A 27,633-nucleotide genomic window follows, 5' to 3' on the forward strand; every position below is an offset into this window, starting at 1 on the left:
CAATCGGCGCATCAACTCCATTGTCTTAAAACTCGAGAGGTCCAAAAGGTTGGAGCAAACCTGCCGCTGGTGGGGTGCCGCCCCCCCGACAGCCGGCTGCAGTGGGGCTGGGGACATCGCGGGGGGTGCTGCTGTGGGGCAGGGGTCCCACTGCTGCTCTTGGGGTGCTGGGGATCCCTGGGGGCTTGCAGCACAGCGCGGCGGGCACGGTGCTACCGGGGGTCCCAGGGTATTGGAGTGAGGTGGGGGTCCCATTGCACCCCACTTGGGGGGGCTGGGGTTCCCCTGGGTACCACGGCGGGGGGGGGACGGGACAGTTGGCACTTCTGAGTGTCCCACTGCCATTGAGGGCTCTGCGGGTCCCACGGATGCCACCGGAGGCGTCCCCTGAGCACCGGGGGCTGGGGGGGGGAGGGGGGGGTACAGGCGCCGTCGGTGGGCGGAGGGCTCCGTGGCAGCCAAGGCGAGGGCAGGGCCCTCGGGGAGCCCGGAACGTTTGGGCGCGGGGCGGGTTCCGGGCGGGCACGTGTGGGTGCGGAGCGGAAGCGCGGGCGGGCGCGGTTGCCGTGGCAGCGGTCCCGGAGCCGCCATGGAGGCCGCGGCCGCGCTCACCGACATGTACGACCAGGCGCTGCTGGGCATCCTGCAGCACGTCGGTAACGTGGAGGAGTTCCTGCGCGTCCTCTTCGGCTTCCTCTACCGCAAGACCGACTTCTACCGCCTGCTGCTGCGGCCCGGGGACCGCCTGGGCTTCCCGCCCGGCGCCGCGCAGGCCATGGCCCTCCAGGTACCGGCGGCGCGCCCGGGCCTGCCGCGCTCTCCCGGCGCCGCTGCTCCGCCTCAGGCCCGCGGGGCAGGAGGCAGAGGCCGCGGTGGGCGGTGCTGTCCCGGTCGCTGGGCCTCGCCAAGGGCGTTTGTCCCATCCGAGCCGGGCCGCGTCTGCCGGGAGAGGTCTGGGAGAGACCGGGAATGGGGACCTGGCAGCGCGGGAGCTCCTGCCCGAGGGGTGGAGAGGGGCGGGGGGGGGCGCCCGGCGGGGGGGCGGCAGTCACAGAATCGACCAGTTTGGAAAAGAGCTTTAAGCTCATCCAGTCCAACCGTTCCCAGCCCTGCCAAGGCCACCGCTGACCCATGGCACTGAGGCCTCGTCTCCACGGTGTGTGAACACTTGCAGGGACGGTGACTGCAGCCCTTGCCCTGGGCAGCCTGTTCCAATGCCTGAGCACCCTCTGGGGCAGGAATTGTTCCTCAGCTCCATCTAAACCTGCCCTGGTGCAGCTTGAGGCCGTTTCCTCTTGTCCCATCCCTTGTTCCTTGGGAGCAGAGCCCAGCCCCTCCTGGCTCCATCCTCCTCTCAGGCAGCTGTAGGGAGCGACCAGGTTCCCCCTGAGCCTTCTCTTCTCCATCTGACTCCCCCAGGTCCCTCAGCCGTTCCCCATCACACTTGTGCTCCAGGCCCTGCACCAGCTCCGGTGCCCTTCTCTGGCCTCACTCCAGGCCTTCAGTGTCTCTCCTGTAGAGCTGGGCCTAACTGAACCTCCAGCCTGCGCTAGCCATGCATGTCCAGAAGCAGACTGCAGAGTGGGATGACACAGAGTGGGGAGCAGCCTCACCCTGGGGCAGGGAGGGATGGCTTTTCTCTGAGCAAGTGCATGGCTTTGACCTTAATCAATCAGTTCTGGCTTGAGGTGGCTCTGCTCCTCCACCTGTGTGGCCTGAGAGCTCCAGGTGAGCTGTCCTCCAGCTTCTCCTGGGGCAGCTTGTCCTGTTTGCACCTCAGAGGTTTGCTCCGAGCTTCAGCCTGGCAGACAGCCTCTGAGTGAGCACTGGCTCCTTGGAGCCCCCTCCCCAGCTGGCAGTTGGAGCTCCTTGCTCTCCCCTTTGCAGGCAGATGTGAGTTTGGCTGCCAGGACATGATTTCAGAAGGGCTCCCAGGAGCTTGGGCTTTCTCCCGAGCTCTGTTCAACGTGGCCTTATGGCTTTTGAGCTAGTCACCAGCTGGTTTTGTTGCCGACTGAAGCAGCTCGGTGTGGGGAGTGGGGGCTGTGTGGTGTCCAGAGAGGGAGGGACAGCTCTGAGTGCCCCAAATGCGTGATGCTTCTCCTCTCCTTCTCCCTGGCTTCTCCAGCAGAGCTCGGCAGCTGGCTGACCCACTGGGTTTGCTTTTTGTCTTTCAGGCTTTTAAAGTCTTTGAGCGGATGGCCCGGCAGGATGACGAGAAGAGGCGCCGAGAGCTGGAGGCAAAGCTAAAGAAGGAGGAGGAGGAGGCTGCTGAGAGAGTGAAGCCACCTGCTGCAGCTCAGGAGGTGGAGGTAGAGACAACAGCAGAGCACATCCCAGTGCCGGATGCTGCAGGAGCTGCAGGGACACAGGAGTCGGCTGGAGCCCAGGACGCAGCCCCCAGCCTGGTGCCTGCAGAGTCCCTGGGTGCCGCTGCCCCGGCAGAGCTGCCCACGTAAGGGTCTCTCTTTGTGCTCCTGTCAGGGGGGAGGCAGAAGCATGGAAGTGGTGTTTGCTGTCCTGTGCACAACCCTTTGCTGTTCTCTGCGGCGCTCAGCCCTGCAGGAGGCTCCCGTGCAGGCTCCAGTGGCTGGAGGCAGTGTGTACTTACCCATGGGAGGGCAGGGGTTTGATTTCCTGCTGCTGGTTTGGTGTCTTCCCATCATGTAGCCCTTTTCTCATGGCAGTAAGGTGTCGGACTCCCCTTGGGTGCTATGAGATACCCGCAATGCCTGCGAGGCAGCGCAGGCAGGGCTGGCATGAGGCAGGCAGCGAGGCCAGGCACGGCATCAAATACGCACAGCAGAATTGGGTTCAGAGACCTCTGGAGGTCCCTTTGCTCAGAGCTGGGCCAACTTTGAAGCTCAGTCAGGTGCTGCAGAGAGTTCTGTCTTTAGCTGTGTTCTTTTGCCAAAATGAGCTGCTTTCAAGCCTTGTGATTTACAGAAATGTCCTTGTTCCAAAGTCTTCCTCCAGCTTGACTCTGCTGTGCAGCAGGAGGGGAGCTCCTGTGGGCTGGTGTGGCCTTTCTGAACCAGTGTCTGAGCACAGGGTCCTTCCTCAGGCATCACCTTGACTGCGGAGCAGAGGCAGAGCTGCCCAGCCCTTGCTCAGGGCCTCCCACACCACTGAGTCTCCTGTCCTACTCAGCCCAACGCAGTGCTTGCCTCATCACTGACATCACCTCTGTCCCACCCCAGTGTCACTCATGGTTGAAGCTCTGTGCACTCACTGCTGCTTTCCTGGTCCTCTATGGGGCTCGCTGCAGTCTGTCCCTGCTGTCCCACTGGTGTGTGGCAAGGAGGACAGCTTGGGCCAGTGGTCCCTGTGCTCTGGGCCAGTTGATACACAGCAGCAGTGAGAGCAGGCCACCTGGGAGAGCCCCACATCCTTTCAACGCTACAGGGGTAGAGAGGATTGAGAGCCCAGACTTCAGGGGCTGTCAGCCCTTGGCGTGTGGAAGGGATGGTCAGAGCACCAAACCCTTGGGGGCAGTGGCAGGGCTGTGGCAGTCTGAGCCTGCAGTGGCAGAGAGGAGGGCCCAAGTGTGGCAGCTGTCCGGTGGAAGGGGAAGGGAAACGGTATCAGTGGCTGCTCCTGGGCAAAGGGCCTGCCAAGTAACTTGATGCCATGGGGTGGAGGAGAAGGATTTGGGCTTAACTCCACAGGTCTGACACAAATCCCACAGGATAAAAATAAGCCAGAAGCCAAAAATGAGCTCCCCTGAAAAGCTGTGTCCTGCCGCCAGCACTGGCCTGGGGAGGGAAGGTTGTCCTCAGGACTGTCTGACACCTCTCCCAGCACAAGATGAATGAGCCAAAAAAAGCCCTGTTGGAGCAGGCAGGTCTCTGTGATTTATCCTAATTGACAGGGGGGTCTCAAGCCCCTGGGGGCAGGAGGGAGCTGGGCTGCCCTGAGTGCTTCTGCCCCTTTGCAGCCCACTTTTCTTGCCTTCTGCCATGTGAAAATGCCACTTGAGCCTTTTGTTGTGGGCAGCAGCTGCTGTAAGTGGTGTTCAGGTGCTTGAAAACAGATGTCAAGACTGGGGGAAGGGAACTGGAGGGGTTAGGAAGGAAGCCGAGGGCCGTTGCGGGAGCAGGATGTGTCTGACAGCGAGTACATTGGAACTGACAGGGACGGTTTCTGCTGCAGGTGGTAGGAGTCCTGTGAAAGCTCAACCCTTTCCTTGTCCCTGCTCTGAGTGTCTGCCCTGGTACATTTGGAGAACGCCCTGTGGCAGAGTTCAGGCACTCGGATGCTGTTCTGCACCCACAGACATTGCATCGAACACAAAGCTGGGTGGCTGCTCTCCCACCAGTCTAGCCTTTCCTTTCCTGCTGCCCCAGACGTGCTGTGGGGCGAAGCGCTCGCAGTCCTTTGCTCCTGCGCCTGTTGGGTGGGTGACACCGGCCCCACAACCCCGCTCCTGGTTTTCAGGCCCGAAGAAGGGGGCGTCTGCGGGCTCGAAGTAGGGCAGGGAAGGCACCGGGTTTGTCAAACGGCTGCAGTTGGTTTCTGTGCCTGTGGGGGGCACTGGAGCCCCCCGAGAAGCAGCAGGGACCAGGCGCGGGTGTCCTGGGCACCCTCCGACAGCTTATTAATAATTTAACCGGCTGCTTAATTCTGCACAGCCCCTTCTGAGCAGAACCCGGAGCCACCAGCCTGGCTACGAGGGGCGCATGGATAATGTGCGGCTCCGGCTGCAGGGATGCAGAGGAAAGCTTAAACTAAAGTGTTTTCCACGTCCCTCTCCCCTGCCCCCACCGCTGGGAAGCAAACCACTGCCACCCAGGTCTATATAAAAACCTGCTCATTCTGTCAACCTGACTGCTCCCTAAATGTAGGGCAGGTACCAGCCCAGATCTGCCAGCTCCCATCAGAGCCTCGCTGTGTGCCCGGGCGCTGGGGAGCTGGTGGTGAGCATCTTGCAGAGCGCAGAGGTGGTAGCAGCTTTTTCAGGGTCGATGCACAAGGGAAGAGCAGAATCAAGCCAGCCTTGTGGGTGCAGAGGGCTGCCTGGGGGCGAGGAGAGTCCTTCACCTTCCTGCCTGTGGAAGGCAGGGGATGCAGTGCTCGTCACTGTGCCAAGGAGTGAGGTGTCTTTGGGGTGACCTGAGTGCCAGAAGCTGTGCACAGGGGGACCAGAGGTCTCCTTTGTGCCGCCTCAGCCCAGCTTGCAGCTGCCCTGGGTGTCCTGGCATCCCTCCCTGGCCATCAAGGTTCTCCTGCTCTCCCTCCTCGCCGAGGGGGGGCAGAGGGGATCGTGCCCCCGTGAGCCCCCCACCACTGGGCTGTGCACCCCAGGGGTGCAGAGCTGGGGCTGGCGCTGCAGCCACACAGCTCGCACAGGCTCCGGCTCTTCCCCCATCTGCTCCCAGAAGCCATCCTTGCCTGAGCTCAGCTCCTAATTTTGAACACCTCCGCCACCCAGCACCCTCCCCTTCCCCCAGCTTGGAGTTCATCCTGCATATATTTGCCACACAGCATTTAAAATAGAGCCCGACAGCCCACGTGTGGCACTGTGCAGCCCGGCCTGGGCTCAGCTTGTGCTTTCTGACTCTGGTTCCTGGCTCCCCTCTGCTCCTTTCTTTCTTGGAGCAGAATGGGGAGCAAAGCCCTCCTCCCCATGCCCTGGGAGCCCCATTCTGGCAGGAAGTGATGACAGGGGGTTTGTAGCAGCAGCTCTGGAAGCCTGTGCATTGTGGTGCACGCTTACTCTCATGTATTTCTCCATCCAGCCTTTGTGCCTCCTCCCGGCTGCTCCAGCCGGAGCTGCTCTGGGCTGTGTCTTCGAGACCACCTTGGACTCAGTGGACCCAGGTGGGGTCTCACGGAGAAGGACCTCTGGGGTGGGCAGATGTTGAAGGGTTCCCCCAAAAGATGGTGGTTCCCTCCCAAGGGTGCTTACCTCCACAGCAGGGACCCAGGGCAGCAACTGGTCCCTCTGCTCCTCCAGGACGGGTGGAGCCTTGGAACTGGACCAGCAGGACACCAGCACTGAACCAGAGCAGAATGAGACCCCTTGGTCTCTGTGGCCTGACCACCTCCTGCTGCATGGAGAGGGAAGAGAGGGGTGTAGGAAGGAACTGCAGTGAGAAAGGGCAGTTCACAGCTGGTTGGGCCTTGAAGGAAACCATGCAGGTCTCTGGGCTGGTTCAGCCTGGAGAAGAGAAGGCTCCTGAAGGGGAGACCTGAGAGCAGCTTCAGTGCCTAAAGGGGCTGCAGGAAAGCTGGAGAGGGGCTTTGGCCAAGGGCCTGTAGGGACAGGCCAAGGGGAATGGCTTTAACCTGCCCGAGGGGAGACTGAGATGAGCTCTTAGGCAGAAAGTCTTCCCTGTGAGGGTGCTGAGGCGCTGGCACAGGGTGCCCAGAGAAGCTGTGGCTGCCCCATCCCTGGCAGTTTTCAAGGCCAGGTTTGACACAGGGGTTTGGAGCAAGCTGCTCCAGTGGAAGGGGTCCCTGCCCGTGGCAGGGGTTGGAGCTGGCTGAGCTTTAAGGTCCCTCCAGCCCAAACCGTTCTGTGATTCTTGCCATGTGTGACCTGGGGAAGAGGCTCCCCTTGCCCTGTGCGTGCAATGTGGCTGTGCTGAAGGAGGGGATGAAGAGGCAGCAGCGTTGCCTGTGCCCCAGCCTGGCCCTAGCCACGCTGCTCCCATGTCCAGCTGAGCTGTGCTGTGGGGCTGGCTCTGCCATCCCTCTTGCGGGTGGCTCAGCAGTGACCTACAAATCTCACTTCTGTGCTTCCCATCCCACTGTCCCTGGCGAGAGGCAGAGCAAACTTGAACTGGAACATGTTAATGTGGGGAGCTGACTGCTCTCGAGCTCCAGTTCTCTGGTCTCCTGAAAGCAGCCACTTCCATTCCCCGAGCCCTGGGGTTAACCCTTTGTGGGGCATGCCGGGAAGCATCCTCAAGATGACACAGCAGCACCCTGGGAAATTTCCACGAAGCTCCTGTTTGAATCTAATTCGACTTGGCACCGGCTTGGCTTTGCTGGAAGTCCAGATGGATGTTTGTCGTGTGAGGTGCTTGAAGGACGGGTTTTCTGACGTGCCTTGGGGTGCTGGACAGGGGAGTTTCACTGCTGATCAGCCTCAGCAAGGAACAGGGCTGTGGAGACAAGGGACCACTGCACACTGCTGGCTCTGAGGCTAGTTTGGTTTGACTCAGAGGCAGCATTGTCCCAGGCTTTCTCCTCTCAAGCATTTTCCAGGCGAACAGGCAGGGAATGTGCGGATGCTCCTGTTCACTTGGCTCTACCTGGGCCCATCCAGATCAGGAGCCAGTTAAACTGGTTTCCTTCCCTAGCATCCCTGTGGGTTTCGGTGGGAGCTCACCTGAGTCCACGCTGTTTTTCCAGCCTGACCCAGAAAGATGGAGCTGATGCCGATCCTTATTTAAGGCGGTGTCTGTCCTGGTTCTCGTTCCTCTTGCGTTCAGGAGCTGCGCAGAGGTGCCGCAGGGAATTCCCCCATCACAAGCAGGAGCCAGACAGACCTCGGGAGAACGGCCTGACCCGGTACCGCCGGGCTCCATCTGGCCCTGTGTCCTGTCTGCAGCAGCAGCAGATGTTTAGGGAAGAGGAGAACAGACCGAGCATGCAGTGATGTTTCCTCCCTGTTTTCCCCCTGCCGCCAGCAAAGAGCTGAGCAGCAGCTTCTGTCTCCGTGCAGGCGGAGGGGCAGGAAGCGGTTCCCTTTTCCTTCTCCACCCATGTGGGGTTTTCCTACTGTGTCCGTTTCTCCCTTTCAGCCTGTTTTTAGGCTGATGGGTGAGAAGCACGAGGATGCTTCTCACTTACACTTCTTCATGCTCCTCCTTGTAATGCATGATCCTCTGGTGTTCCTTGCTGATGCTCGGGTGGCAAGAGCCTGTGTGTTCCCCACTTCCTACCTTACTTCTTTGCTCATGAGCTGTCCTCATGGGGCCATAAAACCCTCTTCCAGAAGGGTGGGCCTCCCCCAGTCAACTGGCATCACTCAAACACTTTTCCTCCCATCCCAGCGCTCCCTAATGCTGAGCACCACCTCTTCAGGTGGGAGCTGCTGGGAACGGGAGCTTTCACGGAAGCCCCATGTTGGCCAGATCTCCCTCCACTGCATGCCCGGGGAAGAAAGGCAGCGAATCCTCAGCTCGCCTGGTGACACCAAAGCTGTTTCCCTGGAGCTGCAGCTGGACTTGTGGGGCTGTTTGATTTCTAGGAGGGATGTCTCCCGATTGTACTGGAGGAAGGGGGAAACTTTAAAGTAAGTCCTCTGTGCCAAGCAGAGTCTTTCATCTAGCATGGCAGCAGGGCCAGGGCAGTGATTGTGCCCCTGCACTGGGCACTGATGAGGCTGCACCTCGAATCCTGTGTTCAGCTCTGGGCCCCTCACTACAGGAGAGACTTGAGGGGCTGGAGTGAGGCCAGAGAAGGGCACCGGAGCTGGTGCAGGGCCTGGAGCACAAGTGTGATGGGGAAGGGCTGAGGGGCCTGGGGGGTCAGTCTGGAGAAGAGAAGGCTCAGGGGGGACCTGATTGCTCCCTACAACTGCCTGAGAGGAGGATGGAGCCAGGAGGGGCTGGGCTCTGCTCCCAAGGAACAGGGGACGGGACAAGAGGAAACGGCCTCAAGCTGCACCAGGGCAGGTTTAGATGGAGCTGAGGAGAATTCCTTCCCCAGAGGGTGCTCAGGCATTGGAGCAGGGTGCCCAGGGCAGGGCTGCAGTCGCTGTCCCTGCAGGTGTGCACAGATCGTGGAGACAGGGCCTTCAGTGCCGTGGGTTAGCGGTGGCCTTGGCAGTGCTGGGAACGGTTGGACTGGATGATTTTAAGGCTCTTTTCCACCTGAGTTGATTCTGTGGTTGTTGCAAAGAGAGAGGCCGTGACTTCCCGCTCGGAGAACTGCTTTAACACACAGACCTTCTCCCACAGCAGTGGAAACTCGGCTGCTCAGAAGCATCTTTTCAAAGGGCTGAAATGCTTGAGCTGAGGGTGGGACCCACCAGGCCCTGTGTCTGGTGCAGCCCTTGACTGTAACAAGCCTTTTGCAGCCGATGAGGATGAGTTGGGGTCCCATTTTCCCAGTGCTTTCATGGGGAGTGGGGCTCCTGTGGCGGGGTTGCTGAGCTCAGCAGTGGAGCGCTGGTTCCCATCACACACTGTGTTGCTCAGGGCTTTGGTTGCCCTACCAAGGTACTGAGCTCCCAAATTAGGTCCTGGGACCAAAAATAACTAAATTAAAACCTATAAATTTTTCTTTTAACAAGAAGAAAATCCCAGGGCTGGAGGCTTGGGACAGCATGTGCCTGATTCTGATTTAAAGTGGCATTTTCTGTTTGCTTCTTTTAACACTGCGTTGTCCACCAAAAGAAGTGGCCTAATGTGGAAAGCTACCAGTTTGGCACGGCCCCGTTGGCCGCTTGGTGTCCGCGGTGTGGGGGTCTGAGAGGCCACTTTGCCCTGTGCTTCCACAACTCAATCCCATTGGATTTCTTTGGCCTTACCCCCTTTTTTTCCAGGGGAGCTATAACTGAACTTCGTTATGTTGTATGTGGTGTGTTATTAGAGCCGGTTTGGCTGCCTGTAGGTGTCTCGGAGGACACCTCTGAAACCCATGGTTGTATCAGCTCTGTACAAACACCAAGGGTCCCAGGGGGCTCCTCTGAGCAGCGGTGTGTCCTCCGTCCTTGACCTACATATCCCAGCACCAGTGAAATCCAGCCCTCCGGTGATGACGCTTCGGAGCTCCTAGAGCTGGCAGTGGCATTTAAACTTGCCTAATGTCAGTAAGTTGGCTCTGTCGAAGGGCTCCATAAATAACTCAGAAACCAAAAGGGAAGGCTAAAAGCTTGCCTGAAGTGTGTGAGCTTGGGAAAGAGGAAGGCTCTTACCTGTCCGGGAGAGGGGCAGAGCCTCAGTCCATACACTGGGACTGATGGGATTCCGGCTGCTGCACCTTGGGTGGATTCACTCTTGGGCTGCTGGGTTCAGTAATAAAGGCATTGTCTTGTGGGGCACCTCATACAGGGCAGCCCCCAGGGTCAGCCGGGCTCAGAAGTGCAATGGGATACAGGGGAAAAGTGTCTCCATGCGCCCTGGTTTTGGTTGTTGGTCCCATCCTGGGGATGAGTCGAAGCTCTGAGGCTTCCTGAAGGTGAAAAGAACTTCCTGTAGAGCTGAGGGTGGTCACTGCAGGCTGGAGCCTGGCCAGGGGCTGCCTGAGGTTTGGGGGTCAGAAGGAGGTGTTGGCTTCCATTTGTCAGTCTGGTTTTGAGAGCAGGACCGCCAATGCTGCGCATTGCAGCCCTGGAAGTATGTGCGTGGGGGTGTAGATCCTTGGGGGACTGCTGCTGAGCTTCTGTCTGGTTTGGGGGTGAAGGAGACCTCCCACAGCTGGATTTGGGGCCTTCTCCCCCAGCAACCCATACACACCTGAGCTGGAAGAAGCCCTGAGGGTCAGGAGGGCTCCGGGACTCCCCTTGCGCCACTGCTGAACTCACTGACAGCCATAGAGCTGCCGTGTGGATCCAAGTGGATCCTGAGGCTTGTTGACTGTGGCTATGAATTGAGCTCTAAGAGGGAAGGGTTTGGTATTCAGCTGCTCACTGCTGAGCCCAAGACCTACTAAACCGGAGTGCTGCATGCAAAGGGAGCTGTTGGGTAGTGCTGAGTGCCTGCAGGACCTGATGGAGGGCCGCAGAGCCCGTAGTGGTGCTCCTCCTGCCTTGGCACTTCTGGGGCGAAAGCAGGAGAGACAAAGTGCCCCAGTGCTGCTGTTTTGATGCCACTGTGGAGGTGGGGGGAGGTTCCTTTGCGGCACGCTGGCAGGAGGAGCACAACCCTGGTATTTTCCACACACACAATCCCTGCAGCTTTGGAAATGCAGCTTTCCGAAGAGGTGGAACTTTCGGCTTCTCTACCTGTTACTCAGCTGCACCAGCACCTGCCTTGGTACCCCGAGGAACAGAGGCCATGTCTGACCCTCTTCAGTTTCTTCTTGAAAGCTGGTGTTTGCCTGTAGTCTGGCTCATGCTGGGGCTTGACAGGAACTGTTGAGGGTGCACGGCCCTTCCCATGGCTTGAGGTGGCTTTGAGCTTCCATCTGGTCAAGGTGGCAAGCAGGGGCTGGGAGCCAGAGCTCTGGAAAGCTGCATTCCAGCATTGTGTGGGTGCTGTGGGGTGAGCCTGGCCTTTCCACAGCGACACGGGGAGGGCTCTGCCATCGCTGGCCCTTGCCCTGCTCTTCACGCAGTGTTTTCCAGTTCTGTTAGTGCTGGGAAGCCTGGGTGCAGGTGTAGTTCAGGCTGCTTCCCCAGCGGGGAGAGGGGGGTCTGATAGGAGCAGGAGCCTGGGTGATGACTCTCACCAGGGCAGGAGGACAGTGGCCGCCCTGTGCTACCCGCAGCAGCAGAGCTGAGCTTACTGCAGAGGTTCTGGGGGGGACAGGCTGCAAATGGCTCCTCTCACCATCCTCTGCATCATCCTCCCTGTGTGCTGGGAAGTCCAGCAAGATGCTTTGAGCCAAGCAGTGCTGGCTGTGAGCTACAGGAAGATCTGAGTGCTGCTGCCTTGGTCAAGGCAGAGGCATTGAGGCCACAGCGAGCAGGAGGTAGGATCCTTCTCCCACCACAGCTGCCAGCACTGGCACTCAGAGCTGCCGTTGAGGCTTCTGGCTTGGAGAAACCCACCCAGGGCAGGCGTCAAGGGGAAGAAGCCCTCCGCTACAGCCCAGCTGTGCTGCCGGGTGTCCTGCAGTGCTGCAGCCTGCCCAGGTGCTTGCGTGTCAGCAGCAGCTTCTCTTCCTGCAGTTCCTGGTGCCTCCTTGAGTCATCGCAGCGCTGGGATGTGGGATTAGTTACGTTGATGGGTGCCACGTGCTCCAGGCTGCTGTCATGGAGCAACAGCATTGATCCGAATGCCTGCTCCTAGCACTGAGCGCTGGCTGGGCTGACGGCGCGGTGCATCTCCCTGGCAGGCTGCTGCCGATCTGGGTTAGGCACGCGGACGTCTTGTGCCCGATTCTCTCTTTTCCTACTTGCTCAGAACTTCATTATTACTTAATGAGATCTTTCCATTCTTGGCAACCTCTTGAGCTTGAAGGTTTCATGCATTGCGCGGGGCCTCTGACAGTGGTTAAAAGACAGAGCTGGGGTGGGGTTTCTCTCCTGTTTGCTGGCAGAGGGACTGTAAGACACCGTTCCCCTCTTTTTCCCACTCGGAACAGAGGAAGATCTTGTGGAGGGGAGAGGCGTTGGGATGTTTTGTGTTGGGATGTGCTTGTGGGACCTGCTGGGATGTGTTGGCAGAGCACAGGTGGGGTAGGACTGTTATAAATCCCTCCTTCAGGAGCAGCTTTGCAAAGGGAAGCAGGCCTGGATCCCCCTTACAGCATATGCTGGGTTGGTTGCCTCACAGCACTGACCTGGCTTTCTCCCCATATCATCCTCTTCTGCCTCAGCCAGTCCTGCTTGCCCGGCTTTAGCTGTCGTGGCTGTTCCTCTTCTCCACCCACCTCCACATCTGCATCACTTCACTGGTGTGACACGTTTTCCTTAAAGCTGCCTAAATAATTCACCTTGACTAAGAGCAAACAGCAGCGGAGCTGCTTCCCGCAGGAAGCTTTCCGTGAATGCCAAGTGGCGGGAGGGCATCCACGGAGCCAGCAGCACGCAGGCTCCTGAGCTCGGTGCCTGCCCCAGCCTGAGTCCTGGTGGACCCTGAGTGGCAGGTTGGTGTCCCAGACTTCCATCAGCTCTTTTCCCAAGAGGGCAGGGGTCCTGCATCAGAAAGCTGAGATGCTCCAGGCTAAGGGGATTGGATTCCTTAAGTAGGTCTGAAAATCCTTGGGATATCTTTTCTTCTTTTTACGGAGAAAAACAAGTCCTTTGGGATTAGGCCCATATTAGCTCTTTCCCATGAGGCTTGCCCACCCTCAGCCTGCAGCGTCGGGCTGAAGGACGGCTGTTCCTGTGCTGCTGTATCCATTCCTCGACCTCTGCATTCTTGCCCCAAAAGCCCTCAGTAAAGAGGAACTCAGGGAGCTGCCCTACTTCTCCTTACACAGAACATTCAATCAAATCCTTCGGCATGTGGTTCCTGCTCTTGGGTTGTGTCCGGTGCTGCTTTTGCAGAGCTGGAGCTGGAGCTGGTGCATTCTGAGGACGGAGCTGCGCTCAGCCGTGTCCGCAGCGAGAGGATCACTCTATCACCGTTTCCACATCACTCAGCTCATCGTGCGTCACCAGCCCACGGAGCTGGAAATCCTGGGATAAGAAATGCCCAGAAACGTGTAGTTGAGGCCTGGTGTGTGGCTCAACCTGTGTCCAGCTCTGCCTCAGCCATGGTACGTCCTGGTGATGCTGCCAGCAGGTCCTGGTCCCCTCTTGCTGCGTCTGGGGTCCGACCCTGCGCAAGGGGAGCAGCTCTGCTGCTGGTGCCAGCGCAGCCGTGTGGCTCCGAGGAGTGGCAAACAGATCGGCTGCTTCTCGCCAGAGCATTGTTAAAGGTTTCACCTCCCCCAAAATGACACATCATGAGCGAAAATAGAACAAGACAGAACACACAGACCCACCCACAGCATCCCCACCACCCGGCAGCCAAGTGCACACGGTGCCAAACCCTGATGCTTTTTCACCCTCCCTGTCCTCAGCCATCACTTGGCCCAGTGGCAGTGACCATCGCACTGGGAGCAGGCGTGCTCCCGCCAGCCAACCCGCACCGTGCTCTGGATTTGGCCTTGGTCTTTGCCTGGTGGGTCTGGGCACGGGGCTTTGTCCTGGCGGTGGGGTTGGTGCAGGAAGTTCTCTCGCCTGCTGCACGGTGGTGCTGTTGAAGCAACGCAAAGGATGGCTTTGGCCAGGAGAGGCACCTCCGGCATGGTGGCCCAGCTTGGTGCAAGCAGGAGCTGCCTCCCAACCAAGGAGCTGGGTCCAATTTCTTGACTGCCGCCAGCATGTGCTAAGCACAGTTGGACCAGGCAAGGATCTGGCTGGAAAACCTCCAGGAAAGGAAGAATTCCTCCAGGAGATGGATGGTAGAGCTGTCAGCTGTTTGTCAGAGGCGCCTAACAAGGCTGAGACCCGTGTTCACCATTTCAAACCCTCGTCTGCTCAGGAGCAGGCAGTTTTCTGGCCAGGGAATTCATGGAGGCCTTCACGAATTGCCCCTGTGCTCCTGTTCTGGCGCACGAGGTCACCCCATTAGGTGGGGCCAGAAGGAAGGCTTATGCTTGTTCAGGAGCGATGCTGTGCAAAGAGAAGTCCAGCAGAGTTGTCGCAGAGCAAGTCTTGCCTGGGTTTCCATGTGGAAGGAACACAATTGACACTGACCTCCACAGGGGTGCTATGAAGTGCTGATGGGTTTTGGCCCATCTTTGATCCTCTGCATCTGCTCTAATGCCTTGGCCGGGCACAGGCTCACTGTCTCATCCTTTGGCGTTTGAGATTGTCCTGAGAAAGGCAGGAGGGGAACAGTCTGGAATGAAACAGCCATTTGCTGGTTCTTGTCTGGTTCTTTGCTTGAGCTCAGGGAGACACTGGCGCTTGGGATGCCGGCATCATTTCCCTGAAGTGTCTTGCTGGCAGGTTTGGGAGGAGCATGGTGAGCTCTGCCTCGGCCCGTGCAGCCACTGAGCCTGGAGGTGGAGCTTCTCGTGTAAGGAGGGTGCAGTCAAACTGAAAGATGCTGCAGGCAGGACTGTGGAATGCATCCAGCACTGGGCCCAAAACACCAGAGGGACCTGTAGCTGTTGGAGTGAGGCCAGAGGAGGCCACGGAGCTGCTGCAAGGGCTGGAGCAGCTCTGCTCTGGAGCCAGGCTGAGAGAGCTGAGCTGGGGCAGCCTGGAGAAGAGAAGGCTCCTGAAGGGGAGACCTGAGAGCAGCTCCAGTGCCTGAAGGGGCTGCAGGAAAGCTGGAGAGGGGCTTGGGACAAGGGCCTGTAGGGACAGGCCAAGGGGAATGGCTTTAACCTGCCCGAGGGGAGACTGAGATGAGCTCTTAGGCAGAAGCTCTTCCCTGGGAGAGTGCTGAGGCGCTGGCACAGGGTGCCCAGAGAAGCTGTGGCTGCCCCAACCCTGGCAGTGCTCAAGGCCAGCTTGGACACAGGGGCTTGGAGCAAGCTGCTCTAGTGGAAGGGGTCCCTGCCCGTGGCAGGGGTTGGAGCTGGGTGAGTTTTAAGGTCCCTTCTGGCCCAAACCACTCTTTGAGTCTGGGCTGCAGCTCATTTTCCCCTTTCAGAACCCTGCAGATCCCGCTCTCTGGTGCTGTTCCCGCTCTCCGGCGCCGTTCCCCATCCCTGGCGCCGTTCCCACTCTCCGGTGCCGTTCCTGCTCTCCGGTGCCGTTCCCGCTCTCCAGCACCATTCCCGCTCTCGCCCTCCAGCCGGTTCGACTCCCACCATCCGGGGGCGGTTGGAAGCCGGCAGCTGGAGCCACCGCACGCCAGCACCGGTTCGGCGCTGCCATGCCAACCCCGTTTCCATGGCGATGGGCACCCAATGGGCGACCGCCAGGCAAGGCCAAGATGCCTGAAAAAAAGATGCTCTTCCCCTGCTCCCAAATCCCCCCCTGGAGGCCGGGAGCCCGCGGGTGCTTCCAGACCCCAGCGTTGCCTGTGATGGGAACTGGCTCAACGCCCGCTGCGGGGCACGGGGGGTTGTAACGGAGCCGGTAAAACCCTCGGTGCCCGCTGCGAATACATCAGAACAACAGGAAAGGGGAGGGCTGTTTCCGCAGCCCCTCCGCAGCCCCCTCGACCGCCTTGGCTCTCATTTAATTAAAATCCATGGATCGTGCGTAATGCAGAGGGTGCTGCAGCGCGGCCACCCCCGCCCGTGCGGCGAGGGCCCCTCAGCGGGGGGTGCCAGTGGGGCGATGCGGTCCCCGGGGCCACCCGTCCCCGTCTCCCCTTTATGTAACGCTCTGCAGCCCCGTGTTTGTAGAGCTCCAGATTGGAGGCTTAGGTACATAGCAAAACACTTTAAAATAACTCTGCCTTTTGTGAGCACCGCAGCTATCTTTAGGAAGGGTTTGGTTTGATTTGAAAGCCTTCTCCGGGAGATTTCGGTGGAATAGATCCTCAGCCTGCCTTTTCGAAGGGACGTGGGGTGATGGAGATCTCACGTCTTGTCTGCAAACACTGTATTGATTATCGCTTATTGATCTGATAAGCCCCATCCTATCCCCACAACCACCTCCTCATCCTCCTCAGGTTTCCTCAGCTAGATGTGGCAGTTTGCACCAAGTGTTGCTCAAGATGGGTTGTCACATCCCAGGGTTCGTGGAGCTCAGCTCCATTACCTCTGTGCCCGTCTCCCTCCAGCTGGGATTTTCCCAAACACACTAAGATCAGGAGGAGGACAACCGGCTCTGGTTTCTTATGGTAAACCCAGCTCGCAGGGAGCTCACAGGGTCCTCCCTTTCTGCTTCATGTATCCTACTTTCCGGTTTGCTGCTCTTCCCAGGCTCTGCTCCCTCCGACACTTACCATGTCACCCGTTTCTCCCCCTCCAGGAAACAGGAACAGTTCCAGACAAACCCCGACAGCTACAACGGAGCTGTGCGAGAGAACTACTCCTGGTCCCAAGACTACAGTGACCTGGAGATTAAAGTGCCTGTGCCCAAGCACATTGTGAAAGGCAGACAGGTAAAGTGTTAATGGTGTGTCTTCCAGCATTTCCCTTTCCCTCAGGTGCCCAGCTTGCCCAGCAAGCTGCGCTTAGAGCAGGAGGCTCCTTCATACGCAAGGAGGACGATGTGGCTGTGCCTTTTTCTGTGGTGCTATGTGTATGGACCCAGCCTGCCTGTGTTGCTGTTGGGACTGCAGCGTCCCATTGCCCCAGCCCTGGCGGGTTCCCTGGCACCACGTGGCACTTTCTTTCTCTGCTTCCACTGACTGCAAAGGTGCACGCGGGTTTCTGAGCCTGGCTGGGGATGGATGCTCCTTCCCCAGTGCTCCCTCTGGCCTGGCGTGTCTCCTGCCTCTTGTTTGCAAGTGGGAGCTGCTGGAAGAGCTCCTCTGGCACTCGGGCTCAGCCTGTGGGAGACTTGAACTGCTCCGGGTGGAAGGAGCTGGGGCCCCTCTCCCTGGCAGCCTGTATGGCCAGGGGGTTCTCACCCTCCTCCTTGGCTCAGACAGGGACTTTCCTTCTCTGTCACATCAGCTTTTCTTCCCCGCTTCTGTCCCCTCCCGGCGAGGGACTCATGGTGCCCATGGTGCCCGTGTCTGGCTTTAGTTGGACTCAGATGTTTGAACTATCCTGTCTTTCCCAAGTGCTGCCCTCCCCATGGCTGATTCTGTATTTTTCCATTTGGGAAGTCCTTGCTTCCCCACCTCCTGTCCTGTTCAGCTTCCAGGGCAGCTGAAATGAGTACGCTTGGGTTTGTTCACCAGCTCCAACCTACACAGCTCCGGATCATGCCAAAAGAGTGTAATTGGCAGCAGCAACCCGGACCGGAGGGGTGAGGGAGCAAACGGCTGCCATGGGGACAGCAGGGGACTGGGAGGTGCATTGCTCCCAGTGGGTCTCCAAAACAAACCCAGACTGTTTCTTGGAAGGATTCAGGGGTATCCAGGCGGATGTTCCATCCCTCTGCATCCTATTGCCACCATGATGCTTCTCACTGCCCAGGGACGTGCTCTTTGTACCGGGGAAGTTGTGTCCTTGCCAAAACAGAAGCCCATGAGGCTTTGCCTGCCCTGTCCTTTGCCACTCAGAGGCATAGGGGCCTCGCCGGAGCAGGAGGAGCAGGGCCAGGATGTGTTTTGCTGACCTTCCCTTGACTCGAGACTTGATTCTCTGAAGTCTCCCCCAGTCGCAGGGGGCTGGAAGCAGATGGGTCATGGGCCAGAGCAGGTGGGTCAGAGCCATTTCGAAGCTGAATGGACGTGGGTTCCTGCAGGAAGGAATCATTCGCCTGCATTCAGCAGCACACCTTCATCTTCTGTAAAGATGATCAGGTTTTTGGCTTCTGCCTGCCAAGGCGAGATTAAAACTCTCCCCGGTTTGGTCGCGGGCTCAGAGCGCGCCCGGCTCTAACGCTGCTCAGAATCTTCCCTCTGACACTTTTTTGGATTCAGGCTGTTGCTATGGCACATTTACACTCGGGAGAGCTTAAGGTTTCCTTGTATGGAGCTCCAAAAAAGTGCCCGTGGAGCAGGAACGGGTGATGGGGTGGGTGGGAGCATCTTCCCCTGTGCTCCCCACCTCGCTGATCTACTTACAGGAACAACAGGGGCCCGCGGGGCTGAGCACTCCCTGAGCACTTAAGCCAAGATGATGTCAGTGAGCACTGTGTGTGCCTGGCCGCAGGAGCCCGGCTGGACACCTTCAGAGCTCGGGCTTTGCTCCTTTGGATTCCCGGGTGATGTGGGTGTTTTAGCGTGCGCAGAAACCGCCGTGGTGCAAAACCAGGGCAGAGCCAAGACCCGGGTCCCCTCATGAGTGGCATTTTGTGGGGCAGAAGTGCTTATGGGGAGCTCACGGGGTGCCACTGCTTGTGGCTGCACTGCCAGCACAGCATGTTCCCAGTGGGATTGCCCTTGGCTTCCCTGCAGCGACTGCCCAGGGTCTGGTGCTGCTTGTTTGTGCCTGGCAAACCCCGGTTTTGGGGCTGTACAGGGCAGGATGGGGCAGGTCAGGTGAGGGGAGTTGGGGAGGAAGGGCAGCCCCTCAAAGAGCCCAGCCATCCTTCCATGGAGTGGGGATGCTGGGCAGAGGTGGGGTGAAACCCCACCAAGGTATCTGAGAAGCTGCCACGTGCACCAAAGCCTGCACTCAGTGGGCACCACTGTGTGTGCACAAGTCCTCTTGGACACGTCTCTCCACCCAAGGTGGGTCACGGCTCTCTGGTGATGCACGTTGTGCTCCCATCACTGCTCCTGGAGGCCTGGGGTGCCAAGGGGGGCTTTGTGCTGCCTGCAGGTAGAAGCCAGTGTTACCCTTGCCTCCTGCCCTCAGTTAAGGCTGTGCTGAGAGCCTGGGGTCAGCATCCCTGACCAGGGACCGGGGTCCAGGGCAGTCAGTGGTGGCAGGGAGCAGAGCCCCATCCCCACACCTTGCTTCTGGGCTGGAGAAAGCTGCTCTGTGCTGCAGCCTCTCTGGAGATGGTTCCCATCCAGATGCTGTCTGCAGCCATGTGCCAGGGAGATCCCAAGGGAGCTCATGTCCCTTCCCTGATCTTGTGGCACCGTAGTCCTGCTCCCAGCTGGCTGCAGGGAGCTCGGTGTCACACTGGGCTGCGTATCCAGGCCTGTGCTGCAGCTCTGGCAAGTCCCTGTCACACGGAGTGGGTCTGGGGGCTTTATCTAGGGGGCATCAATCAGATGCAGCCATGGTGCCCGACCCGGCTGGAGCGGCTTTGCCTGTCTCTTGCCTGCGTGGAGCTAGTGAGCTGCTGGAAATCTCCTAGGTAATGGATAATGTAATAACATTTCAAATGAGATCTGCAGAGCAGGAGGAAGATCTGGGGGAACTCTGGGAGAGAATGCAGGCAAATCTCACCGCAGTCTCCTCCTTTTGGTCCAGAGACGGGGCAGCGCTGGGGGCCACCAACCTGCCCCTTCCCGGCCAGGTCCTCCCTCAGTCCCCAGGCCTGGCTCGGGCTCTGCTGGCAGCAGCTCAGGACCAAAAGGGAAAGCAGGGAGCAGATGGTCTCTCTGGAGAGGGAGGTTCTGCGTGCGGCGCAGCAAAGCTGCAGCCTGCCTCTGTCTCCCCAGGGGAGAGGCATGTCACCTCCGCGGCAGGTCGGAGCAGGGTTCCCCATATGGCTGCTGCGGGCAGGAGCTGGCCCTGTTCCTGGGGACGGAGCTGCCTCTTCCCCTCATCCCCGCAGCAGGGAGAAGGGAGCTGGGCTGCAGCATCCCCTCCTTGCACCCCGCTGGGAGGCCTGGGCTGAGCCCGCCCTGCCTCCGGCAGCTTGTGGTGCGGTGCAGCAGAAGGGACAAGCTGCTGCTGCTCTTGCTCATATAGAGATCCCTGGGTGGCTCCTGCTGGGCAGGGAAGCGCTCAGCCCCCAGGAAGACACCCAGCCGTGGCCAGCTTGTCACAGTGATGCTGGGCACCCACGGTGCTCCTGCAGAGCTGGCTCACAGCAAGTGGGCATCCAGCCTGTGAGCACTGTGTGGAGGAGACTTGTAGCCATTGCTGGGTTTCTCTGTGGGGAAACTGAGGCACGGGGCAGCCATGGTGGCAGAACCAGCTGCCTGGTATCCTTCTGGGGCTCCATCCGCTGGGCCCTGCAGTCTCTGATCCCAGAGAGGTTTTCTTTCTCCTCCGAGCTCTTGCTGCACGCTGAGAAATGACAGCAGGATTCCCAGGCTCCTGCTACACATGAGGCTGAAAGCTCTTCTCTCTCTCTCTCATCCCCACCGAGTGCACTTGACCCTGCACCCCACGTAGCACAGCAAGAGGGCAAACAGGAGCCTCCCTGCTTATTTCCTCTCTCTCTGTGTCTCCAGGTGTCTGTGGATATTAGCAGCAGCACAATTCGTGTGGCAGTGCTGGAGGGGAGCAGCCCGCACGTCCTCATGGAAGGGAAACTCACCCACAAGATCAACACGGAGAGTTCCCTCTGGAGCCTGGAGCCAGGGAAGTGTGTTTTGGTAAGGGGCTCTCTTTGGTAAGGCCTGCAGCTCTGCTGGGCTTGGCTGGAAAACTGAAGCAGCCGGAAGTTTGAGCCAGGTCTGGACATGGTCTGGCTTTCCCTCTCCAACATCCAGCTCACTCTGCCCTTTGTGTGCTGTGCCTTGTCTCTGGCTCCTGAGCTGCCCCTCTGAGCAAGCTGGCAGAGCAGCACAGCCTTTGGGTTGGGTGAGGAGGGTTCCCAAGCTGCAGCCTGCAGTGGTGGGAGCACATCAGTTATCTAGAGGTGGTCACTGTCCCCTCATCCCAGCACATGAGGTCTGCTGGCAGAGAGAGGCCATGGCACTGCACCGTGGCACTGGTGCTGCCTGCCTGTCCTCAGTGGCTTTGTCCTCTGGTTCTCCTGGCCCTGGTCCTGCTCCAGTATCCTGCAGATGCCTGTTCATAGAATCACGGAATTGCTTGGGTTGGAAGGGACCTTAAAACTCATCCAGCTCCAACCGCCTACCAAGGGCAGGGATGCCTCACACTAGACCATGTTGCCAAAGGCTCTGTCCATCCTGGCCTTGAACACTGACAGGGATGGGGCATTTACCACTTCTTTGGCCACCCTGTGCCAGCGCCTCAGCACCCTCACAGGGGAGAGCTTCTGCCTTATCTAACCTGAACTTCCCCTGTTTGAAGCAGTTGCTCTGGCTCCTTCTCTGCCTTCAGCAAGCACCACGGCTTGTGGTGTACATGTGCCCCTGCACCACAGATCTTCCCTCTCAAGGTGGTTTGGGGGCTGTGGCTGCCCAGTAGTGTGTTACTGGTGGGTAACACACTCGTTTCTGGTGTGCTCAACAGGCTGAGGTTGTGAGTTGTGTTTCTGGCTGAAGCTGGCCTGGGGGTTGTGTTGCTGCCCGTCAGCCTGGGATCTCAAGTGTCAAACAGTTGCCAAATTCCTGTTTGAGTTTTGGGGCCATTACATGTCCGTGTGGATGTAGCGGGGGATGACAGACTGCTACCAAGAGAGAGGAGCTTCTCCAGCTCCATTAGGCCATGTGAAAAAGGAGGCAGTGGCATCATTAACCTGTGTCTTAAAGTGTTCTTAAGCTTCTTGAAAATTAGCTGATCTGGGAAGAGAAACAATCCTGGGAAGGAGTAAACTTGGTCAAGAGAAGGTGGCCCAGCAGGTGACTGCTGAGAATCCCTGGTGCGTGTTCTGAGGATCAGTAAGGGACGTGATGTTTATTGAATAGCCGGTGCCAGAGGAGCAGGATGGGAGCAGGATGGAAGTGGCAGGCAGATGGAACGAGACTTGGGGCAGTGTGGGGAGCAGTCCCATCACCTCCAAGCCCTGAGCTGGGTCCCGCCTCCTGTTAGCGCGAGCACAGGGTTGTGAGGCTCCAGCTGGCTGCCAACATATTGATGGTGGGATGGAGTTTCGCTTGAAGAATTGTAGGTAACTGGAGCAGAGTGAGTAATTCTCGTCCAAGAGCATCTCCTTTTCCCATGCGCTGAGTAGCCAAAAGTGGTTTGTGATTCCTCCCTATCCATTCATCAGGAGACACCCAGCCATGTGTTAATGAACTGCTCCGTTCAGTGCCTGTGGGCCTGGACAGGACCCGTGTGGTCACTTGGAGGCTCACAGGGCTCACGGGCCCTTCCTGTTCCTGAATTTGTGTGTCCATACATTGTGCGTCTCCGTGTGTGGGGTCAGGAGTGGCTTGGTCCTGCAGGATGCTCTGAGGTGGTACCGGGCTTCCCTCCCCGGGGACCTGGGGCAGGGGGGATTAACAGCTGAAACTGAGTTCCCCAAGTGCCAGCACGGAGTCATCCGAGGACATCCTGGCCACCTTGGACACTGCTTGGGCCACCTCAATGGCTGTGTCCAGAGGAAAGCCCCTATGTGCTCATGTTCCTGTGGTCTGTGATGCGAGTTGAGGCAATCCCTGCGGGCGCAGCTTGATCCATGTGCCGAGGAGGTGAGATCTCTCCTGCTTGCTCTTGTCCATCTGGGAAGGTTCCAGTTCTGTGCAGAGAGGCTGTTGGGTCCTGCGCACTCTTGCAGGCGTGTCAGTGATCACCGGGATGCCTGTGCGCTCCAGGCTCTTCTGTCCACACATCCTCCTGCTCAGGATCCCATCCCAGGCCCGTGCCAAAGCCCTGGTCCCGGGTGTAGTCCCTGTGCTCTCCCTTCTGTGGCACACCCGCTCGCTTGTCAAAAGTGAGGTTAAAATAACTCCACACAAGCTGTTTTTAGAAGTCCCGGCTGGGTGTTGTGCACAACGCGCTTGCTTGGGGATTATTTTTGTGGCTGAGGATTCTTTCCCCCTGTTCCCTCTCTTGCTCCTCCTCCCCAGCACTGGTTATCCACACTTGGACTTTTGTCACCAAGTCCTGCCTTGAACAGCGATCACAGTCGTGGGCTTGTCATCTCGTGAGCTGCAAAGCCGAGGTAATAACAGCCCGTGGTGTTCTCCCTCTGTCCTGCGCTCCGCATCCTGCAGGGAACGTCACTTCCCCAAACATCTCCCACTGACTTTGCTGTTGTTCCCAAAGGAAAGCAGGTGGTGAGAGGTTGTTTCTCTAAGACTTATTTCCCTTGACAGCATCTCTGGAGCTCTGACAAGGTATTTAGTATCCAAGAGGAAACCTCATGTTGTGACAAAGGCCAGCACTGGCACCAAAGGGCCATGAGCTTCCTGGCAGGGTGTGGAGCTGTGACATGACCCTGTGTGCGTACCGGTGACATCTGTCACCCTCTTTGTGCCACTGGAGGATCCCTTAAAGTCTCATGTGGGCTTTGAGCTCATCTGTACTCATTGCAGCCCCCTGGGCTATGGGGTAAAGGCCTCCCTGCAGCCCAGGAGGCCCTTTGGGACCTGCCAGCTGGGAAAGCAGAGCCGCAGTGTGACCGAGAGCCCGGGCACGCCGCAGGGACCTGATCCTTCCTCTGGTTCATGGCCATGGGCATTTCTAGGACCCCAGAGGTCCTGTCTGGGAAACTCATAGGTTCAGCTTCAAGCATAGGCAAATCAAAGTAAGGAACATAATGAGGTTGAGATTTGTCCTTGTTCCCTCCCCTCTGCTCCCTCCTGGAGCCTGTCAGGAGCGTGCCAGAGCTTTTCGCCATGGGTGGGATTTGCAGGACATCCCCCTGCCTGGGCTGAGACCGGGGCTCTGCCATAGGCTCTTGGCTTTCCTTACCTCAACCTTCTTGGCGAGGCTCCGGCCTGTATCTCCATCACTACAACCTCTTGCAGGCACCCAACCAAGTAATGGGCTGGATCAACAGAGGCCGTTGGCAGGGACATCTTGGAGAAACCAATCTGAGCCTGTGCTTCCATGCTGGAGGCTGGATCTGTCCATGGCAAGTGCTCCAGCACTGCTTCCAGCCACAAAGCCCCAAACTCAGGGTGGTAGAGGGAGAACTTTGCCCTGGCCTGCTGGCATTTCAGAGCCTCACATCAGAAAATGGAGATCCCACCTGGGAGCAAGTCCCACTTTTCCATCTCTCCACGTGGAATAAAGGGGGATGAGCAAATTCTCCACATGCAGGAGGAGCACCACAGAAGTACTGCTAAGGGAATGAATAGTTCCATCTTCCTGTCAGGGTGGGAAGTGGCATGTAGTCCATAAAGTGAGGGCTACGTGTGGGACAGGGGGAGGAAAGGATCCCCTGAGGGACGGTGGATGAGGGGATCTACCTGGTCCATGCTTCCGTGGGTTCCCTGGGGCCTGCTGGTGGTGGAGACAGTGGCAGGGCACCAGGGATGGAAGGGAATTCAGTGGGGTCAGGATTTGGGATGGGGTTTCCTTCCCCTGATGCTCTGGGTTGGAGGTGGGGTGATAGCTGACAAGCCATGGAGTCTTCTGGCATCCGTTCATCCCTCTGCTGCCAGGTTGGCTCTGGTGGGGACAGCAGCAATGCCTTGAGAGCTCAGCTCTGTGGGGACATCCCATCCTATTGGTTTCATCTCATCCCTCTTGCTTGAAAGCCTGAGGAGCAGCAGTGGGCAGAGGAGTGCTCCTCTGCAGGAGCAGAGTGTGCTCCTGACGCTGGTGTGGGGCTACTGCTGCCCCATGGCTTGTCCTGCTTCCCAGGAGATGGCATTCCATGGGGAATTCGGCGTTCCTCCACCTGCCTGCCCCAGTCTGGGAAGCCCCCAGGCAAACCCGCAGTGGCTTTTCCTCCCCTCCGAAGGGGAGCTGTGCAGTTCAGAGGAGAGCAAACACATTGTGTGACTGGGAAAGTGAATGCCTTCCCGAGCTGGGATGTTTTACATCTGCTCCCCCAAGATAAGGCCCAGCCACCCCCTCCAGTGTTAACTGGTTTTTCTCTTCACGCTGCAGACACCAGCTCCGCACCTTTAAGGGCTGCCCCCGTTTCCCCTCCAGAGCTGTGGAGCTTCCAGGGAGGTTTGGGTAGATTGCATTGTCCGTCTTTATTGATGGCTTTGCAGAGGCTGACGAACGCCATAAACCTTCCTCGCTGCTGGGATTAGTGCTGGAATAACACGGGAGGAAGGAGCCCACCTCTCCTGGCAAAATCAGATCAAGGCATTTGGGGGTCATGGTTTGGAATGCCCCAGTGGTGGCATCTTCACCTTCATTGTCACCCACATGAGGGCTCCTGGGCCAGGGGAATGTGGAATGATGGCACTGCAGTGGTGGGAGCCGCACACTCTGCCGGGCAGGGCCGCTTCATCACATCATATCCCAGCCTGGTTTGCTCTGGAAGGGACCTTAAAGCTCCTCCAGCTCCAAGCCCTGCCACGGGCAGGGACCCCTTCCACTGGAGCAGCTTGCTCCAAGCCCCTGTGTCCAACCTGGCCTTGAGGACTGCCAGGGATGGGGCAGCCACAGCTTCTCTGGGCACCCTGTGCCAGCGCCTCAGCACCCTCACAGGGAAGAGCTTCTGCCTAAGAGCTCATCTCAGTCTCCCCTCGGGCAGGTTAAAGCCATTCCCCTTGGCCTGTCCCTACAGGCCCTTGTCCAAAGCCCCTCTCCAGCTTTCCTGCAGCCCCTTCACGCACTGGAGCTGCTCTCAGGTCTCCCCTTCAGGAGCCTTCTCTTCTCCAGGCTGCCCCAGCCCAGCTCTCTCAGCCTGGCTCCAGAGCAGAGCTGCTCCAGCCCTCGCAGCAGCTCTGTGGCCTCCTCTGGCCTCCCTCCAACAGCTCCATGTCCCTCTTGTGCTGCTGCCCCAGAGCTGGATCAGGGCTGCAGTGGGGGGGGTCTCTCCAGAGCACAGTAGAGGGGCAGGATCCCCTCCCTGAGCTGCTGCTTGCTCTGGGGGTGCAGCCCAGCACACGGGGGTGGTTCTGGCTTGGAGTGATGCCTGGGCATAGCTGAGCTCATAGTGGGGGTACCACATCCCAGGGGCTCCTCTCCTGCTCTCTGACCCACATTTCACCCCCAGATCAACCTGAACAAGGGGGATGAGTACTGGTGGAATGCCATCCTGGAGGGCGAGGAGCAGATCGACATCGACAAGATCAACAAGGAGCGCTCCATGGCCACAGTGGATGAGGAGGAGCACGCCGTGCTGGACCGCCTCACCTTCGACTACCACCAGAAGCTGCAGGGCAAACCCCAGAGCCATGAGCTGGTAGGTGCTGCCTGCCCCCCACCACCGTGGGGCACTGGTGATGGGCACACCCCCAAGCCTCACCTTGCTGCTCGGGGTGGCTGCGTCCCTCACCCAGGGCAAGGGGTGCTGCTGCTGACCCCACAGTGTGGCTGGGTGGGGTGCATCAGCCCTGGCCTGACAGGAGCCTATGTTCTATGTGCAGAAGGTGCATGAGATGCTGAAGAAGGGCTGGGACACGGAGGGCTCCCCCTTCCGCGGCCAGAAGTTCGACCCCTCCATGTTCAACATCTCCCCCGGCGCTGTGCAGTTTTGACAGCGGCACCAAAGGAAGCGGGGAGAGGAGGAGGAGCCCCCGGGGGAGCCCCATCACCCTGGTACCGGCCCCGGCGCCGCAGTGTGAACCGAATCCACGTCCCATCACCGCGGCCACCGGCACTGGGACCCTTCTCCCCTCACCTCTGCTGCCGCGCGCTCTCCTGTGTTGTGGAATAGACCGAGCTCATTGGGTGACACAATCGTTATTCCTGAGGGATGAGGATGCTTCTGTTGGGGATTCAGGATGGCGGAACCCTCCCTGCCCTGCCATTGGGCAGCTTTGCCCCAGCCAGCACCGGGGGGGGGGGGGGTGTGTGTGTTCTCCTGGGTTCACCCCATTGCCGGGATGGGGCTGGAGGTCAGTGGGGAGCACCTACACCATGGGGGGCATCCCTGGCAGGAGGCTTCTAGGCCCCAGTGGCCACCAGCCCTTCCATACCAACAGCGCTGTGGGGTCTGGGATGGGAGCCCAGCCCCAGCCTGTGCTTGCAGCTTCCCACTGCCCCCCACCCTGTGGCGAGGGGGTCCCTGCCCCCCCCTTACACCCGCCCGGCCCCCCTTGGTTTGCAATAAACACGTTTCTTGAGCGTGGGGCCTGCAAGTGATTCGGTGCCACCACACGAGGGGGAACATGGCTCCCCCCAGCACAGGGACACACCGGGGGGGTCCTGCTCTACAGGTGGGAGTCTCAGTGCAGGGCTGGATTTTGGGGTCCTTGGGGGTGGATCTGGGATAACGGGGGGGGCGGTTGGTTGGGTTTGTCGGGGTGGGCGCCGGGTGCTTGGTGACGTTGGGGGTGCCAACCTCGGGGTCTCGCCCCTCTGCTCCCCCCCTCCCATCCCTGTCCCTGCCCCCCCCCGCCCCGGCTCCCCCGCGCTGTGGCAATGCACAAATAGAACCAGGCTCGGCGCAGCCCCCCTGGCCCCCCCCGGCCGCCCACGGTCCCCATGGCAACGGCAGCGCCAGCCGCCAGCCGCCCACCCGCGCCCGGGGGGGGCTCCCGCTGCCCGCGCCCCGCATCGGCCACGGTGATGGGCGCCTACGGCCGGGGGGGGGGGAATGGACACCGCGGTGTGTGTGTGGCCTCCCCCCAGCCAGGCCCTGCAGCTGCCGTGGCCTCTTGTGTGTGTGTGTCCTCAAAACAGAGCTGTCCCCCCCCGCAGAAGGGCTCTGGCACTGAAGGC

At 59.1% G+C, this 27,633-nt stretch overlaps 1 protein-coding gene across 1 annotated transcript; it reads left to right on the plus strand.

Moving 5' to 3' along the window:
• Positions 1-522: 522 nt before the first annotated feature.
• NUDCD3 (NudC domain containing 3) lies at positions 523-26,510 on the plus strand. The gene is made up of 6 exons (XM_061440927.1): positions 523-787; positions 2,178-2,455; positions 16,490-16,622; positions 20,436-20,579; positions 25,964-26,152; positions 26,337-26,510. The coding sequence occupies exons 1-6, from the start codon at positions 590-592 to the stop codon at positions 26,445-26,447; spliced, it is 1,053 nt and encodes a 350-aa protein (XP_061296911.1). The 5' UTR covers positions 523-589; the 3' UTR covers positions 26,448-26,510.
• The last annotated feature ends 1,123 nt before the right edge of the window (positions 26,511-27,633 follow it).

This window comes from Pezoporus flaviventris, unplaced genomic scaffold (assembly GCF_033815535.1).
Source record: "Pezoporus flaviventris isolate CSIRO_AGI_PZ_B2104156 unplaced genomic scaffold, CSIRO_AGI_Pfla_v1 ptg000184l, whole genome shotgun sequence".
NCBI lineage: Eukaryota > Metazoa > Chordata > Aves > Psittaciformes > Psittacidae > Pezoporus > Pezoporus flaviventris.